The sequence below is a fragment of the Acinonyx jubatus genome, chromosome D2, assembly GCF_027475565.1.
Source record: "Acinonyx jubatus isolate Ajub_Pintada_27869175 chromosome D2, VMU_Ajub_asm_v1.0, whole genome shotgun sequence".
Taxonomy (NCBI): domain Eukaryota; kingdom Metazoa; phylum Chordata; class Mammalia; order Carnivora; family Felidae; genus Acinonyx; species Acinonyx jubatus.
The window spans coordinates 21,512,220-21,532,338 of record NC_069393.1 but is presented as its reverse complement, the minus strand read 5'-3'; the positions used below and the strand labels follow the sequence as shown (position 1 = coordinate 21,532,338).

General features: G+C 38.5%; 1 protein-coding gene across 1 annotated transcript in view; it reads left to right on the top strand.

Moving 5' to 3' along the window:
* The window catches only part of ANK3 (ankyrin 3), a 679,804-nt gene that overhangs the window by 106,264 nt on the left and 553,421 nt on the right, over nucleotides 1-20,119 (top strand). Inside the window, exon 2 of the mRNA XM_053207647.1 lies at nucleotides 9,873-9,911. Within this exon, the coding sequence (XP_053063622.1) occupies nucleotides 9,873-9,911 (39 nt within the window). The remainder of the gene's footprint in view (nucleotides 1-9,872; nucleotides 9,912-20,119) is intronic.

Below are 20,119 nucleotides of genomic sequence, written 5' to 3'. Positions count from 1 at the left end.
CAGTCAGTTAAGCATCTGACTGTTGATTTCAGCTCAGGTCATGATCTCATAGTTTGTGAGTTTGAGCCCCACATCAGCTCTGCACTGACAGTGTAGAGCCTGCTTGCAATTCTCTCTCTCTCCCTGTCTCTCTGCCCCTCCTGCTTTCTCTCTCTCTTAATCTCTCAAAATAAATAAATAAACTTAAAAAAAAGAGAAAAAGTCATTATTTAAAAGCAGCTATTTATAAGATTATAAATAATTATAAATAATCTTTTTTATTTAGCATTTGTAGCACTATAATAGTCTCCAATACTGCTTTCATAAAACCAGACATGATTGGACCTATATTTTCCTGCTTATTACCTTAAGTGATTATTCAGTCAAAGAACAAGTAAGAGTTGTGTAGGACAGTCTCAAAGTGATTACCATGAACTTCAGAATAATCTTGTTGGAGAACAGTTGCTGAGAATTGAATCATGATTGCCTCTGTGGCCCTGATAGAAATGCTAAGTTTAGTAACCAGTGGTTCTAGAGAAGGTGGGAATCAGTTTAAGGAAATAGGAAGAATTTTGAATTTGACAGCGGAAGTCCTGGGTTTGAGTATTGGTGATGCCACTTATGAACATATAACTCGGGGGAATTAACTTGTCTCTTTGCTCATTAGGTTCTTCTTTTACAAACTAACAGTGATAATCTCTACCCTGATGTTCTCACAGGATTGTTTTGTAGGCCCAATAGCATAACATGTAGAATCCCTCGCCATGTATGTGATTGTGCTTTCCATTTTAATTAATGTCAAGACAAGACTATGTCAAGAACATTTTTGTTTCTGTATGGAACCTTGGATAAATGACTTGGGCTATGCCAAGAGAAAAGCAAACGGGATATTTTCTGTTTAAATTCTATTCTACAGATTTAGATCTATTAAATTTAAACCATAACTAATTTAACTTAATGTAATTTATTCTAATTTTCTTGAAACACATCACTTTCCCTCACAGCATATGATTTTGACCTGGCTGGCAGAGAAGGAACTTGGGTTGGGGGCTGGATTAAAGGAGAGGAGAGGAGGGGGTCTTGATGTGAAGCTGGTTACCAGAAGAGATGTAAATAGGTTTTGTTAAGCTTTTGTCCTACAAATGATGTTTTAGCAAGACTCTCAGACCTTTTCTGGGGGTGAGAATAAGGGAAAAGATAGTAGGACCAGTATATTTCCTAGTACAGAGAGGATTGGGACAGGCAGCATCTGGGGTTTCTGTTAGGAAGAAGGCAGAAATCTGGCCCATGAAGGAGCTCTCACTGAAGAGGGTGGAGCTCATGTAGAGATAGAGTGTGGTCTGGATAATTACGTTCTAGGAAGAACTAGGGTCAACTGTGAGGTTTTTTGAAACTGCAACTTTCTTTTTATCTGCATTTTTTATTTCCTGCCAGTTGTCCAGCAATTGCTAAAGTTAAACTTCCCTAGAGCAGAAAGACATGTATTTAGGGGCACCTGGGTGGCTCAGTTGGTTAAGCGTCCGACTTCAGTTCAGGTCATGATCTCATGGACTGTGAGTTTGAGCCCAGCATCAGGCTCTCTGCTATCAGCTCAGAGCCTTCTTTGGATTCTCTGTCCCCCTCTCTCATTGCCCCTCCTTCACTCATTCTCTCTCTCTCTCTCTCTCTCTCTCTCTCTCTCTCTCTCTCCACTCTCTCTCAAAAATAAATAAGCATTAAAAAAAAAAAAGAAAGACATGTATTTATTTTGGGTCAGGCCAATAGAAGGAAAACTTGTCTTTCTGAAATGCAGTGGATCAGAGGGAGGGGAAATCTTGAGATCAGAGCTTGGCTGAAAAGGAGAACAGATAGGCCAAATTTTATTTATATTTGGCATTTGCTCTAAAGGCACATTCAGCCCTTATGGGTCTAAGGAGAAGGAGGACGTCAGGAGATGCCACTTAAACCCTCTTTTCTGGCTTTGTCCTTCTGCTCTACTTTCTACCACCATCTCCACCTCATCTGCTAACTCCCAATCCTCTTCCTTGAAGAGCTTCTGTTTTGCTTTAAACAACCCCTTTCTACCCTTAGGTGGCCCAAAACGATAGACGTTCTTTCTTCTCTCTGCTTGGGGGATATCTAAGGAGGATTTCCAGCCACGTCTTTGGTATATCCTACTAGATTCTCTTTACCATACACATGCTGATGAATACTGAAATATTTCTACAGGTAATAACTGATGATCTACATTTCTTCAGATCAGCTGAGAAGTTAGCCATCCTTTATTTATTATATTACTTTTATAAGAAGATGTTTTATAAGATCTAAATGAATTTATATGGCTAAGTTTGGAACAAAACAAATAGCTGGCTTGAAGACTGACTATATTACAGGGTGATAGCATTGTTGCAATGGAAAATAAAAAAACAATGGAATCAGACAACTTGGGTGTGTATTCAGACTCCATGTTCTGGCTGTATGACTTTGGGCAGCTCATGTTACCTCTTTAAAATTCATTTTCCTATGGGGATAGAAATAAAAATAATGTCAAAAAACAGTAATATAAAGACTTCACTGTTACAAAGACTATGTGCCTTAAACCCATAGCCAACAACAAACTCGATGAGACTCTAGAATCTTTAGTATTTTAATTAGTTAAAAGACAAGGATGTCTTACCATTACTTTCTAAAATTTTTTTTCAATGTTTATTTTTGAGAGAGAGAGAGAGACAGAGTGCAAGTGGGAGAGGGGCAGAGAGAGAGGGAGACACAGAATACAAAGCAGGCTCCAGGCTCTGAGCTGTCAGCAGAGTTCGATGCAGGGCTTGAACCCACGAAACACGGGATCAGGACCTGAGCTGCAGTCAGCCATCCAACCAACTAAGCCACCCAAGCACCCAACTTAAAAAAATTTTTTTTTCAATGTTTATTTTTGAGAGAGAGAGAGACAGACAGACAGAGTGCGAGCGGGGGAGGGACAGAGAGAGAGGGAGACACAGAATCGGAAGCTGGCTCCAGGTTCTGAGCTGTCAGCACAGAGCCCGACGTGGGGCTCAAACTCACGGACTATGAGATCATGACCTGAGCCGATGTCAGATGCTTAGCCGACTGAGCCACCCAGGCGCCCTAGGCACCCAAACTTTTAAGCATTGATTTGGAAGTTTGGGCCTATGTAATAGCATGTACCAAAAAGCAAGTGTGCAAGAGATGGTTGTGGAAAGAAAAGACCATCCCTCATAACTGAAATGAAGAGTGAGTTGGGGCTATCTATGTACAAACAGGTGAGAACAGCCAAGGCAATTTTGATAAAATAATTGCAGATACTTTTCCTACCAAATATTATGTGTAACATCAAGTTTACACTGTGAGCACAAGAATAGACAGATGGTAAGAGGAAGACAAATAAATAGACTGTCTAGACTGTCCTGAATGTGGTGTCCAGCCATTGACTTACTGAGCACATGTGCTGTGGTAGGCCCTGAACTAAGGGCTTTTTGTAAATTATCTAATTTAATCCTTACAACAAAACTGTGAGATGGATGTTGTGATCTCCATTTTACAAATAAGGAAACTAAAGTTTAAGGAAGTTAAGGGGTGCCTGGGTAGTTCAGTTGGTTTGACTTCACCTAAGGTCATGATCTCACAGCCTGTGAATTCAAGCTCTGCATTGGGCTCTGTGCTGTCAGCACGGAGCCTGCTTGGGATTCTCTGTCCCCCTCTCTCTCTAACTTTCTCTCTCTCAAAAATAAAAATAAATAAAAATAAAAGTTAAAAAAACTTACCCAGGTGCCAAAGCTGACATTAGAGCAAATATTATACCTCAAAGCAATTGCTCTCAAACTGAATCTTACACAAATGAACCATGAAGGAGTGAGTGATTTTACCAGTGGTTTTGGGAAAAAGACAAGGGAGGTTGTCAGAAATTACATTAAGTACTCACATCACAGTATACCTACAAAAATTCTATCCAGATTGAAGAAAAGGGCCAAGGGTAAAAGGTGGTGGCAGGAATTAGAGGGCAAGTAAAAGAAATACAAATAGCTATTTAATTGCAACTGGACTAGGGAAGAACTTTCCAAGCATGGAAACCACAGAAGAAACCACAGAAGAGAAGATTGATATGTTTGGCTACATAAAATTTAAAATTCTGCACATCAAAAACTATTAGAAACCAAACCCAAATGCAAATAACAGACTAGGAAGGCCAATGAAAATATACAACTAAGATACACAAATGATTAATCTCTTTATCGTACAAAGAGCTCTTACAAATCAATAAGAAACCCACAAATTTCCTAAGTAAAAATGGTCAAAGGCAATAAATAGGAGAATTACCATGAATTTTTAAAATTGCTCAGAAGCACTAACAAGAAGAAAACAACTAAAAGTAGAAGTAGACACCATTTTCACTATGAAATAAAACACATTTTATGAAATTGTTAAGATATTTGTGAGAAATTTGAGAAATAGGACCTGAGATACACTGCTAATTGTCTTTTTGGTGGGCAGCCTATAGGCATATCTCAGAGTTACTGTGGGTTTGGTTCCACACCACCACAATAAAGTGAATATTGCAATAAAACATATGATTTTTTTGTTTCCCATTGTGTATAGAAGTTATGTTTACACTGTACTGTAGTCTCTTAAGTGTATAACAGCATTATGTTAAAAAATATACATACCTTAGTTAAAAAGCAATCTGAGCTTGCCAGGAGTCGTACTCTTTTTTGCTGGTGGAGGGTCTTGCTCATTGTTATGGATGCTGCTGGACCAGGGTGGTGGTTGCTGAAGGTTGGGGTGACGGTGGCAATTTCTTAAAATAAGACAGCAGTGAAGTCTGCCACATTGGTCGACTCTTCCTTTCACGAACGATTTCTCTGCAGCATGCGAAGCTGTTTGATAGCATTTTACCTGCAGTAGAACTTCTTTCGAAATTGGAGTCAATTCTTTCAAACCCTGCCACTGCTTTATCAACTAGTTTATGGTTTATTCTAAATCCTTTTTGTCATTTCAACAATCATCACAGCATCTCCAACAGGAGTAGATTCCATCTCAAGAAACCACTTTCTTTGCTGATCCAAAAAAAGCAACTCCTCATCTGTTCAAGTTTTATCATGAAATTATAGCAATTCAGTTACATCTTCAGACTTCACTTCTAATTTTAGTTCTCTTGCTGTTGCCATCACACCTGCAGTGACTTCCTCCACTGAAGTCTTGAATCCCCCCAAAGTTCTCCATGAGGGCTGGAATCCCCCTCTACCAAACTCCTGTGGGTATTGATATTTTGACCTCTTTCTATGACTCATGAATGTTCTGAATGGCATCTAGAATGGTGAATCCTTTCTAGAAGGTTTTGCATCGACTTTGCCCAGATCCATCAGAGGAATCCCTATCGTATCTATGGCAGCTATCGGCTTATGAAATGTATTTCTTTCTTTTTTTTTTTAGTGGTTTTATTTCTTTATAAGACTTTATTTTTTTAAAATATAATTTATTGTCAAATTGGCTTACATACAATACCCAGTGCTCATCCCAACCAGTGCCCCTCTCAATGCCCATTATCCATTTTCACCTCTCCCCACACCCCCATCCACCCTCAGTTTGTTCTCTGTATTTAAGAGTCTCTTATGGTTTGCCTCCCTCCCTCTCTGTTTGTAACTATTTTTTTTCCCCTTCCCTTCCCCTATGGTCTTCTGTTAAGTTTCTCAAGATCCACATATGAGTGAAAATGTATGGTATCTGTCTTTCTCTTAGTGACTTATTTCACTTAGCATAATACCCTCCAGTCTCATCTACATTGCTGCAAATGGCAGGATTTCATTCTTTCTCATTGCCAAGTAGTATTCTATTTATATGTAAACCACATCTTCTTTCTCCCTTCATCAGTTGATGGACATTTAGGCTCTTCCATAATTTGGCTATTGTTGAAAGCGCTGCTATAAACATTGGGGTACATGTGCCCCTATGCATCAGCACTCCTGTATCCCTTGGGTAAATTCTTAGTAGTGCTGTTGCTGGGTCATAGGGTAGTTCTATTTTTAATTTTTTGAGGAACCTCCATGCTGTTTTCCAGAGTGGCTGCACCAGTTTGCATTCGCACCAACAGTGCAAGAGGGTTCTGATTCTCCACATCCTTGCCAGCATCTGTAGTTTCCTGAGTTCGTTTTAGCCACTCTGACCAGTGTGACGTTGTATCTCAGTGTGGCTTTGATTTGTATTTCCCTGATGATGGGTGATGTTGAGCATGTTTCATGTGTCTGTTGGCCATCTGGATGTCTTCTTTAGAAAAGTGTCTATTATGAAATGTATTTCTTAAATAGTAAAAGTTTTAAGTCAAGATCCATGGACTGCAAAATGGATGTTGCATTAGCGGGCTTGAAAATAAGATGGATCTCGTTTTACATCTCCATCAGATATCTTGGGTGACCAGGTACATTGTCAATAAACAGTAATATTTTGAAAGGAATCTTTTTTACTGAGCAGTAGATCTCAACTGTGGGCTTAAAGTATTCAGTAAACCATGTTGTAAACGTATGTGCTGTCATCCAAGCTTTGTTTTTCTGCTTATAGAGCACATACAGAGAAAATTTAGGGTAATTCTTAAGGGCCCTCAGATTTTCAGAATGGTTAGTGAGCACTGGGTTCAACTTCAAGTCACCAGCTGTGTTAGCCTCCAGCAAGAGAGTCAACTTGTTAGTGAAAGCTTTGAAGCCAAGCCTTGACTTCTGTATGGCTCTGTGAGTCCTAGATGACCTCTTCTTCCACTAGAAGGCTGTTTTGTGTACAATGAAAATCTGCTTTTTAGTGTGGCCACCTTTATTAATTATCTTAGCAGAATCCTCTGGATAACTTACTGCAGCTTCTACATCAGCACTTAACTGCTTCACCTTATACTTTTATGTTTTGGAGACAGGTTTCTTTAAACATGGAGATTTCCTTAAGCCTTATGAACCCACCTTTGCTAGCTTCAGACTTTTCATCTGCAGCTTCCTCATTTGTCTCAGTCTTTATAGAATTGAAGAGAGTTAGGGCCTTGCTTTGGATTGGGCTCTGGCTTAAGGGAATGTTGTGACTGGTTTGATCTCATGTCCAGACCACTCAAACTTTCTTCGTATTAGCGATGAGGCTGTTTTGCTTTTTGATCATTTGTGTATTCACTTTGAATTTCCTTCAATAACTTTTCCTTTGCATTCACAACTTGGTTAACTGGTACAAGAAGCCTAGCTTTCAGCCAATTTCAGCTTTTAAACATGCCTTCTTCACTTAGCTTTATCATTTCTAGGTTTTGATTTGCAGTGAGAGACATGCAACTCTTTCCTTTACTTGAAACACTCAGAGGCCATTTTAGGGTTATTAGTTGGCCTGATTTCAGTACTGCTGTTACTTAGGGAGTAGGGAGGCCTGAAGAGAGGGGGAGAGATGGAGGTCTTAGGGGGCAGGGAGGATGGTTTGCAGAACAGTTAGCAAACACACAACATTTATCAACTTAGTTACTGTTTTATATTGGACAAGGTCATAGTGCCCCCAAATTACTGATCACAGACCACTCTGACAAATATACTAATAATGAAAAAGTTGTGAGCGTTATAAAAATGTGACATTCAGTCAAAAAATGGACAAATGTCGTTGGAAAAAATGGTGCCAATAGAACTTGCTCAAGGCAAGTTGCCACAAACCTTCAATTTGTAAACAAATGCAGTATCTGCAACACCATAAATGGAAATGTGCCAGTATAGATTTTTGTTCTTTTGATCTGTAAGCTGTGGGCCAGTGCCATGGAAAAAGCGTATGCCTTTTCTTCAGAAATTCTATTTTGGTGAATTTCTTTTAAGGAAACTGGCAGCTATAATGTCAAGATTTTCGTGCAAGGATATTATTGCAATGTTAGATGTACCCAGGTAAATAGAAAAACAACACAACTTTAATAAGAAATATCAGGAAATGTTTAACAAATAGTGTCATGTGAATATGAAGATGTAACTTTTTTTTTTTTTTGAAGGGAGAGGAGGGGCAGAATCCCAAACAGGCTCCATGCCCAGCGCAGAGTGCCATGTAGGGCTTAATCTCACAACTATGAGATCATGACCTGAGCCAAAATTGAGTTGGATGCTTAACCAATTGAGCCACCCAGTTGTCCCAAAATGTAACCATTTAGACTGTGTTTTTAAAGACTATTATTGGTAAAAGTGATTTGCTGTTGAGGAAAAAAGGCAAGACACACCCTATCTGTGGTATAATCCCAATGTTGTTTAAAAAGCTCTGTGTGTGTATGCTTGGGAATATTGAAAGGGAGCAACAGAAGATATAAATTCCATTCTAAATTGTGTGTACATTGGTTTTTACTTTCTGCATCGTGCATATTTTCTACAATAAATGCATATTGCTTTTATGATTATAAAAAAGCTATTAAATTTACTTTTAGAAGTTGTGCAGATTAAATAAGAAAATATGGCCAAAGTAAGGTTTTAGAAATATTCATTTCCTGGAGGCACCTGGGTGACTCAGTCAGTTAAGCATCTGACTTTGGCTCACGTCATGATCTCACAGTTCATGAGTTCAAGCCCTGCGTTGGGCTCTGTGCTGACAGTTCAGAGCTTGGAGCCTGCTTTGGATTCTGTGTCTCCTTCTCTCTCTGCCCCTCCCTGCTTGCACTCTGTCTCTCGCTCTCTCAAAAATAAATAAACATTAAAAAAATCTTTTTAGAATTGTTCATTTCCTGTTTTCCTTTATTGGACACAGATAGGAATTTCAAATTTCAGATTTAATTCTTTGTGATTCGAGAGTGAATTTTTAAAAGTTGAGAAGACCAAACTCCTGAGGCATCCGTTTGTGTAGCTTTTGGTACAATGCAAGCAAGCATCACTACAGCTAAAGGTGCAAAGTACTGTGTTCGTCTCTTCACATTCTATAGATTTAATCTATGCCAGTTGGAATAATTTGCATCTTGCACATATTATTATATCCTCATAGGGAATGAGCTAAATTCATTTTCTCGTGGCAGGATACAGTTAGCACTTTGTAAAAGCAGAAAGTCAGCCTTCTCCTTCATCTGGCAGCGCCTGCACTCAGAATAGGTCCGTAGTTCTCTCTTTTGAGGCTGCCATTGTCTTACTGGAACCATGTCATCTCTTGCATATCCGGCGTTTGGCTTTTCTTTGTCTTGCTATTCTGGCCCTTGGTAAACAATATTTGGGATAATGAAGTTTGAGAGAGAAAATGGGTTTCTCTTAATAGCTGTGAAGAAAAATGATGTGGGGAATGTGTTTTACGGTGCCAAAATCTTCACATAAGCAAGACTGTTTTCGCAGTCTATTGTTACACTGTTGAAATTGTATCTCATGGGCATATTCCTTTCATGTTCAGGTTCACACTTTTTATGTATTTGACACAATTTTGTTTTTAAAAATTCTATTCAGATTATTGATGCCTTTGATTTGGTATGCACACTTCAGAGTTTTTCTTCATTGCGCTAGTTATGTGACCATTTCCTGCAGGCTCCTTTTTTCACTGTGCACCATCACCTTTCCTCTGTTTTGCTTTGCATTTTAAGGCACTTCCGGTGTTTTTAAGTCCATTAATAATAATCATTTGAAGGGGCATCTGGGTGGCTCAGTCTGTTGGGTGTCTGACTCTTGATTTTGGTCAAGTCATGACCTCATGGTTCGTGAGTTTGAGCCCCGTATTGGGCTCTGCTCTGATAGCACAGAGCCTGCTTGGGATTCTTGGTCTTCCATCTCTCTCTCTCTCTCTCTCTCTCTCTCTCTGCCCCTCTCCTGCTCACACACACATACCTATTCTCTCTCTCTCTTAAAAAATAAATAAACATTAAAAACAAATAACTGTTTGTAAACTGTTGTCATGGTAAATATCTAAAATTCTTTCATGTTTGCTAAAATTTGTTTCTTTGTTTCTAGGGTGACTATGGATCCTACTATTCCCGAAGCTCCAGAAAGGTAAAGAAAGTTAAGATGGAACTCAATAGATATTTTATTTTTGGTTTCCCTTTTTTGTCATAATTATAAACATGGACTGAAAGAATTATTTATATAGGATGAGGCTTTGTAACCTTTTAAAAATTTAATTTTTAAAAAATGTTTTATTTATTTTTGAGAGAAAAAAACAGTGCGAGCAGGGGAGGGGCAGAGAGACGAAGACACAGAATCTGAAGACAGGCTCCAGGCTCTGAGCTGTCAGCACAGAGTCCGATGCGGGGCTTGAACTGATGGACCATGGGATCATGATCTGAACCAAAGTTGGACACCTAACTGATTGAGCCACCCAGGCACCCTTAAAAATCTAAATCAGAGAACAGTTTAAAATTTTTTTACTTTTTGCCTCATGGAGCCACCTGGTCACCTGGACATGTGCTCATGGTAGAATGGTACCTTGGGAGTGTTACCTATGTTCCACATCTGGTCCTCAGCTGTACGATTGGAGGTTTGATTTTATGACATCCAAGAGTGGCCCTATCCCCAGGAGACTGATGCAGCATCAATTTCTCCATTTATAATGCCATGAAAATCAAATGCTTGGCTTGCCTCATTAGTACATTCTCTGTTTGAAAAGCCTGAATAGAAATTTAATTATGATCAGATGCTGCTCAATCTGGAATTAGGAGAGCCAGTTTGATGATTTTAATAGTGCAAGTCTTTTAGCCATGATACCCCAGTGCCCCATCTTACCTTGAGGAGTGTTCTGCCCAGTGGGCCTTGTAGGCTGCCTTTCCTCTATACAGCGATGGGTAAATGATACAACTCTCCCCCTCTCCCTTTCCCACCTCCCTGGACTTGCCGCCACTCATCTTTCTATATGCTTAACATCCACTTTCTTTCATCTTTTAGTCTGGGTAATATCTGTTCTCTGCAACAGGCAGGCTAAGGAAAGGGTTAGGACTGGTTGTATTTGAATATCAACTCTACCTGGTTCCATGTTCTTGGACAAGGTACTGAGTCACTCTGTGCTTCAGCTTCCTCAATGTGAAGATAGACTAGTAATGGTACCTATCTCATAGGTTTGTTGTGAGGAGACCATTTCATTCAGTGGTACAATAAGAGCTAAAAAAGTCAAATGATATAATTCATGTTATTATAGCTTATTGTTTTTTCTGAGGTGACTACTGCACTCATATGTATAGATTTTATTAGGGTGAATTATGCAAAATTGCCATTTTGGTATGTCAAAAATTGTCTAACAACAGCTACTTCCTTTGGCTAAATCCAATAACATTAAGTCTTTTTCCTATTTATGGAACCTTTAGTTATTTTACTGCTTTAACACATATCATTTACCCTTATTCTTTGAAATATTCACTTGCATCATCTTCCTTAAATGATGTTATTTTGTTGTTGATATTCAGTGAAATGGTAGAATAATACTGATTTTTTGTTGTGAACTACTCATAAGAATGATAACATAGTCTTTTTAGATTTTTACATTGGTTCAGTAGATATTTCTTCCCATCATATCACCAGCCTTACAAGATGTTGTCATGTTGCTGGTCAGTGTTATTTGTGTCACTGATAATAAACTAAGACTCATCTGAATCCTACTGTTAATTCCTTCTTACCCATGTATGTTATGTCTCACCTCTTAAAGAACTTTTGTATTTTGGGGGTGTATTTTCTTTTCCAGTAATTTTAAGGGGCAAAAGTATAATTATCTTCATTTTCTAAAGTTAAAAAATTGAATTATATGTTGAATAATTAGACCAAGAGCATAGATTTAGTTAGTAATCTAGTTAGTTGAACAGAGATCTTCATAATTTCAAAGCTAAGATGGGCTTTTATAGGTCTTACCCAAAACTCTCATTTCGTATTTTTGAGTAAATAAAAACCTTAAGAGGCTGTCTGAAATAATAATGGCAGAATCAGAAAAAAAATGGGTATCCTTTAGTTTTCCCCATTCCCTCTATATTTCTAGGGTCCTGTTTTTGCTCAGAATCATTCTTTGACCACATTTTAGAGTTTTAAATCCAGCGTAGTTAATAATCGATACCAATTTTGGAATGAATGGAACATGAATTTCAGCACTACTCTGATGAGAACAAATATATATGTTGTCATGTGTCAACATTGAAATATTTTAGTTTTTCTTAAATATTATATGAGCATGAAACAACCATTCAAGTGTGGATTTAGGACTTTCTTGTTCTGTTCTGCTAATAATGTATTTGTGCCCAAACCAAATGTAGCTATGTCTTATATGTGGTTTAAATGCTGTCTTTACTGAAGAATTGACTTTGTACTGTGATGTCAGAAGACATGAGGCATTGGCATTCCTAGGCTGAAATAAATGATTTCTCTAGAGACTTCAATACCACCATGAATTCACCAGTTCGGTGAGTCAATAAATCTGAATAGGGCAAAAAGAGACTGGGAGTTGATGCTTTTTTTTATCCAAAGTGAAGGATTTCTGCTGCTTTACAGTTTTGGTATCTTGGGAATGTCTTTTGTGGCCTCTGTCTGGTTTGGGTATAAACTCAACTGCCTTGGTTCTTTGGAACCCACAGTGGCCAATCAGCTCAGTTTGCCTCCATTCTCTCTTGTCACAGTTTCAAAGAACACACCAGAAGTCAGAGATCTGAACTCTAAAGAGGCCCCTTGCTGCTTGGCACCTACTTCAGTTTCTCATCTCCAGTCATTTAATGGTCCAACCCACTTTGCCGGCAAGGGAATGTCTGGGGCCTCAGGAGGCAACACAGAATCCTTTTTCAGAATTTTTGTTATTGAATCCTCTCACCTACTTAAAATATTAAAGTCCTCCTGGGATTAGAGACTGAGGAGGTATGATTTCATAGTGCACAAATTGAAGGGGTAGCTTGGATGAATTCTGAATTTAATAAGAAGATGATCGATAAAAATGAAAGGAAACCCAATTATTATGTCTTGATATCTGATTCTTTCTTTGTTTTCCCCCACCACTTTGATTATGTGTTTTTATAGAATGTGAATTGAATGGCAGCATTTAAGAAACCAAGGTCACTTTTTGAGTCTCGTATACCAAAGACTTGCCTAGGCAAGCCTTTGATTTAGATGTTTGTAAATGTGACTTGACATCTATAGATAGGTGTGCTGTCAGAACATTCGATTTGCTTAATAGAAAAGATGAAGGAAAGCATGAGCCTCTGTGATAGAATTCTTTTGTCTTTGAACTCTGGAATATGAGTAATCAGGAACAATGCTGCATCGTGTCAGGCGAAGTCTGAATCCTGATGACACAATTCTAAGAACTGTCAGAATTGACTTATGCCCAATTTAAAGGTATGGGTTACAGAGAGGCTGACTAAAAATACTTGGATATTTGCTGTTGCTTGCCAAAGTTTGTTTTCATTTTACATTCAGAACAAATCAGAGCTACCACAGTGCAGGCACGATGCTGCCCTGAAGGTCTTTACGTGGGGAGACTGGCTTATACCAGGTTCAGATGTGACAGTGTGCTGGCCACATCCACTGTCATTTCACTTAGCCTCAGGACTGATCTGATAGCTTGGACATGGCTTTCCTCTCTGCTCCTTCAAATGGGCCCCTAACTGAAGGTGTGTGGTCAGTAGGAAGAAAAGACTCCCGTTTTCATTTGGGAATATCAGTCCTTTAACACTTTTTCATGACATTTAAGGAATACATGTTTGCTTTGATTTCTATTCGAAAGAGAATAATGTTATTGTATGCCTTAAAAAAATGTGTTAGGAATGCAAGTAAGAGTATGTGAGTGTGTGTAAAAAAGAGAGAGAGGGAGTGAGTGAGTTGGGATTTGGAAGACTAAAAAATATCACATAGAATATTTATGAAAGTATATAGTTTGCTATATTAGAAATCATCTTACGAATGACAAGTTATTGTTAGTTCACTAATGTATAGTTGTCACATGTAAGCAACTGACACCAACTTTGAACCCACAAGCTTAGCATCCTGGCTTAGCAGACCAAAAGATTCATATATGACCAGATATTGTCACTCTCATGCTCTTACAAAATGCTACTATCCTTCCGCTCATGAGAAAATAGAATTTTTCAATTGATCCTCTATTTTTCAGTATGATTACAAAGTTGTTTAAAATTTCAGAAATGAAGTCTGATATCACAGTATTTTCTCCCAGACATCTTTTGCTGTTTATTGCTTAACATCTTCTTTTGGAAATTGTCTCTCCATGTCTTTGGGCATTATTTTATCAGGGTATTCATATTTTCCTCATCAATTTATACAAGTTTTTTATGTATTAATATTATTTGTCCTTTAGCTCCATTTTGGGGGCAAATTATTTCTGTAGAGTTCCTTTGACTTTTATTTCCCTTTATATTATGTTTAGCTTGCAGAGTTTAATTTAAAAGTTTAGTAAACAAACACTATTTATGGTGGAACTGTTAACCGTAGACTTGTTTTCAAATATGGTAATTTTTAGAACACATGTTTGGGCACAGTTTCAGATCATATTTTTTATATGAAAACCAAAAATCAAAAGGTGGTAAATATGGCTGAGGTGAGAGTCATGTTGGGGGCTTTGAATTTTCAGCTAAGGAGATCAGTCTAGAATAGACATGCTTCATATTAAATTGGATACAATTGTGGACCACAGTATGATAAGGGATCAGTATATGTTAATCTCCTTGAAGCAGTGGAGGAGATGCCAAACTGTGGGACACTGTCATATTATTTCACTGTGGTGGTGACGGTGGTGTTAACTCTCATGAAAGTCCCTTTTGTGACAGAATTAAAAAAATTTAAGTTTATTTATTTTGAGAGAGAGAGAGAGAGAAAGAGATCAAGTGTGGAAGGGGCGGAGAGAGAGAGAAAGAGAGAGAGAGAGAGAGAGAGAGAGAGGATCCCAAGCAGGTTCCACGCTGTCAGTGCAGAGCCTGACGCAGGGCTTGAACCCACAAACCGTGAGATCATGAGATGAGCCGAGATCAAGAATCAGACACTTAATTGGTAGAACCACCCAGGTACCCCATATGACAGACTTTCTAATGGATTTATCTATAACACATTTAAATCCATGATCATATCTGAAAGGTTTCATATGCTCACATATGAAACTGAACTGTCTTCACTGAGTCTCTAGAACTCAAATTAGTACCCTGGAATTCCAAGGTGAATTCTTGTTCTACAGTTCTCATCTTTATGATGAAAAAGGGACCCTAACCTGGGTAATGTTATGGTTTCTGCTTCCAAACCGTCTCCTTCTGGAGGGCCGGATACCTAGTGGTTGGTATCTAGCAAGCTACTTGCTAGTTAGTCAAGCCAGTCACTTGACTGCTATATTCCTGAGTTTTCTCATTTCTAAAGGCCCATAATAATAAGTACTTACCTCGTAGAGTTTTTATGAAAATAAAATGAGAATACACCTTTTCCCCAAAGTTACTGCTCCATTGTATGTGTTTCAATGTGAAATTCACCACCAGCAACATTAAGATGCCCCTTCTCCTTTCCTTTGCCTCAGTTGATGATACTCTACACCATCTTCCATGTAGTAGGTTTTGAGAAACTGAGGCTAAAACCCAGAAAACTATGAGGACGTAAACATTTTAATAGTGTAGTAATAAAGCAGGAGACAAGAAATTGGTGATGGAGCCAGGAAAGAATGCTTTAAAATCCCATTTCAAAATGGTCAGTTTCTTCCCATGGTTGCTTCCTTGGCCCACAGGTCACCGCCCGCCCCCCCCCCCCCCATATCCATTTGTAATATTATAAAAGAGGGCTCAAAGTAGATGAACAGAATTTGAGACTGTTAGTCTTGTTTTGGTCTTTAATGATGTATGCTTATCTACTGTGTGTGTTATTACTAAATATGTGTTACTATATGTAATATGAATATATAGACAAGTGTACACGTGTGAGCACACACACTGTATAATGTATTTAAAATGGTGTAAGTTAGAGCTCTAAAAAGCCTCCATGATTCCAGATCCCTGCTGAGCCTCTCAATAGGAGTTACTCTGCTAATTCATCCCAGGGGGAAGACCTGGGGAGGAGCTTCAGTGTGGTAAATACTGTTTACTCTAAGCTACAATGATGGGTTTCTTTCTTCACGATTAGAGTATAATGTGTATCCCCCACTGCTCAGTCCGTAGCTCCCAACTCAAGAGGTTATTGGAATAAAAAGTGATTCTGTCTCAGGCCAGAAGGAAAATAGAATTCATATGTATTCTTTCTTAGGTTCGTGAAAGAGAAAAAGATTTCCTGATGTAACTGACTGTGGTTTGTCTTTTGAGTCTATAACCAGTCTGTTGATAATTATTTCAAATAGTGCAGTAAAAGAAAAGGAACCAACATTTATTGAATGGCCATTATATGCTCTATGATTTTAACTCCTTTGATTCTCCAAAGGCTCTGTGAAGCTGGTTTGATTACCCCCAATTTGTAGATGAGGGACTGAGGCTTGAACTGTTTGGTAAATAGCAGAGTTCTGATTTACACCCAGGTCCAACTGATCCCCCAAATCATGCTCTTTCTGGGGCTTTGCCATCTGCTGATACATTCGATTATGAATAAGGGAGACCAGAAAAATTGCTCAAAGTTTTCCACATTCCAGGTGCTGGCCCTGCTCTCCACACCCAGGGAGATGAGTAGGCAGCTGCTGTGGGCAGTAATAACCATGTAAAGCAAGTGTCCTGCTCAGACATAAGTTCCGCCTGTCTCTTTTTCATCTGACTTGGGTACTGTCCTGCTCTTCACTGTTTACCTCGACTCTGACTTCTAACCTGCCTCCCACCTCCCGCTAAAATTTTTACATTCGCTAGGTTTGCTTGGAACTAGTAAAGCCATGTTGGTGACAGTTATTTACTTTACTTATTTATTTCAACTTTAATCTAGTGTTTTGGATATCCAGTTATAATTTGAGGCGTTTATAACCTCCTGAGAAAAGAGTCAGCAATTAAGATGTCAGCCTTGTCAGGATTCTTAAGCACTGTGCTGATAGGTACTTGGAAATGACATGGATGGAACATATGCTAAAACCTTCTGGCATGTAAATATGTTGCTCTTTAATAGAAAGTTTCCAGGATCCAATAAGCAGCCTTTTGCAATGATTTAGGTATTCTGGGTTGGATTCAGCCTTTCTTAGTAAGATTTTTTTTCTTTTTTTTTTTTATGTTAGAAAGGGAGGAAGTGTTCAGTATAAGGAAAAATGGGTGAGCTTGAGTGTCTGATTGGTGCAGTCTTAAATTTTAGTCCCATCTCTCACTGTTGGAGTGCTCCTAGGAAAGTCACTTTACTTCTTGGAGCTCTGGTTATCCATTTGCAAAGCACATGTTGCACCTACCATTCTTTATAACACCCACTATAGTGCCTAGCACAGAGCATCACTGAGCAAATATTAGTTCTCTGTGTTTTGACCTGAAAGGTAATGCTTTTTATTTTATTTTATTTTATTTTTTTTAATGTTTATTATTGAGAGACAAAGAGAGACAGAACATGAGCATGGGAGGGGCATAGAGAAGGGGAGACACAGAATCCGAAGCAGGCTCCTGGCTTCGGACTCCAGGCTGTCAACAGAGAGCCCAATGTGGGGCTCGAACTCACAAACCGGGAGATCATGACCTGAGCTGAAGTTAGACGCTTAACCAGCTGAGCCATCCAGGTGCCCCGGGTAATGCTTTTAATTAATTTTTAGTTCTTGCCTTTAATGAATTCATGTGTATGAAGAAAAGACTGATTAAATAAGACTTTCCTCACATAAAGGCTGTATTCCCTTTATAGTTCTGTATCTGTTCTATTTTAAATAAAGGTTTAAACTCTCTCATTTCCCTGATACCTTCTGCATGAGATGAGACTTGAACTCGACATACAGCAGCTAGTTGGGTGGATTCCATACATCCGCTGTGGGCAAGTGTTCTCCCTGCCAGATCTGGGGTGTGGTGAGTTTGAGAGTCACATTTTGCTAGACTTAGCTATTGATGATTCCAACACATTTTTGAGACATAGGTGATGCCTTTGGAATTGTGCAGGAAGCAGAAATTACAAATATGGTAGGTCAAAGCTTACAGCCATAGGAGAAAACGCTTCTTGGCTGGGGAGGGATCCTGTTCCATTTTGCAATCCTCTGGTCTTTTCTGTGTATTCTGTGCTCCTGATAAAAACTTGCCTATCCCACTTGCCATATTAAGTAAACTCAGGAGTTTTCAAAAATAATTTTAAATGTGCCCAAAGGTTAACAGTTAATGAGTATAAGCCTAGAAAGATTTCATCTTAAATTAATCAGCAGTAGATATTCTCCAGTACCTAAAGTTAAAATTAACTACTAATCTTTCACTTTTAAGTCAACAGATGAATACTTTTGTATGCAAGACACACTTTTTAATGAAAATGTAAATATTTGTTTTCACCAAATGAGAGAAGACCTTTCCCTGTACAGGAATATGTTTTAGAAAAGACGATGTGTACTTTCTAAAGCATCACAAGAGACCAATTAATTTGATTAATCAGAAGCTTTGAAATTATTTTTAGTGCTGTACAGTTATCAGTGTTCCAAAAAAAACCTGTTCCTCAGTTTACAAATGTGTTTATTTTTGTCCCAATACAATCATTAAAACTCTAGGAAATGTATTTTAAAAAAAAATTTTTTTTAACGTTTTATTTATTTTTGAGACAGGGAGAGACAGAGCATGAACAGGGGCGGGTCAGAGAGAGGGAGACACAGAATCTGAAACAGGCTCCAGGCTCTGAGCTGTCAGCACAGAGCCCGACGCGGGGCTCAAACTCACAGACCGCGAGATCATGACCTGAGCCGAAGTCGGCCGCTCAACCGACTGAGCCACCCAGGCGCCCTGGAGATGTACTTTTTAAAGTCCAGAAATATAAGGAACTTAAGAATGACTACCTGTCATTTTTTATGGTTTTTTTTTTTTTTTTTTTTTTTTTTTTTTTAGTTGTCAATACTGCTGTCTATCAACAGCTAGCACCAAATTTTCTGCTGGTCTAAAGTCTAATGATACAGCTGTATTTTGATTTTCCTAAACACTTCTTTATAGACAGAAATAAGATAAAATATCTCTATACTAATATTTTGGAGCTCTGGAGATAATCAGCACCAGTATGATACCCTTATAACATGACTTGAGGAAGCAGAAAGTGTTACGTAAAGTCAGAAAGAATATTCAGAAGTTTCTGTATGTTTCCTGTTACTTTCTTTGACATTTTATTTTTAGATCATCCTTATGAAGTGGGCAGAGAAGCTCTTAATATAACTTTATAGACACAGAAATGGAAGCTCATTGCCTTGACTTACACAAAGTCCCATAGCTGACCTACTTGTGACTAGAGCCTGGCCCTTGGTTCAGTGCTTTTTCCCCTGTCCCACTATCCAAGTCACTCATTTAAGGGACCACATGCCCCCATTCAAGTCATTTCCCTGTGAGAAGCAGTCAAGCCCTGTTCCTTCGTGGGCTAGTTGTTAAACATTAATGGATGCACTCTGTAACTGACTACAGAGAAAGTAACACCAGTTCACCAATGCATATGAATCTTTCTGTGTATGTGTCCACTTTTCCCTTAAGAACATTTTTGTCTGGACTCATCACACTTGGTAATGTATGTTGTTTATTTTTTCCTGTGTGGAACCTAGATGGAGAGAGACTGAAGGCTGGTCTGTGCCTATCAGCTGTGCTGATGCCAGTAAGTGTACTGATTATGTTTACCAGGCTCAAGCTTTTAAGATGAGTCTCTATGGACGGAAATGAATTGCTCATTTTAGGGACTTGTCCAGTGCTGTGATCAGCTACATTCAAGAATGACAGAAGATACTAAAAGAATTCAAGTTATAATAATGTGTTTATTGGAAAACTAATATAGCAAAACCCAAAATGAATCTTGTTGTGTGGTTCAGTAGCAATCTTGGGGACAGCGTAGAGAGTGGCCTCTGAATAAGGATGCTTAGGAAGTCTGTTGTTTACCTTCTAACTCTTGAACTCAGTGATTTAGTTTTGTGGAGCTTGCTTATTTTGTTTCGGCAACCAGGCACACTTCCTATAGGTTTGGTGCCTTTCTCTCAACAGTCAAATGGGAATTGCCTACATAGAGCATAGGTGGTGAGGAATTATTGTAGAGGTGTTAAAAGCATTAGAGAACTTCCTTCCAGATCTTTGGTTTTAGACACATGTGGAACATTAGTTTATCTTCTTATTTTTTTTTGCAAATACAGGTAACCTTGCAAAATAGACTGAGTAGTT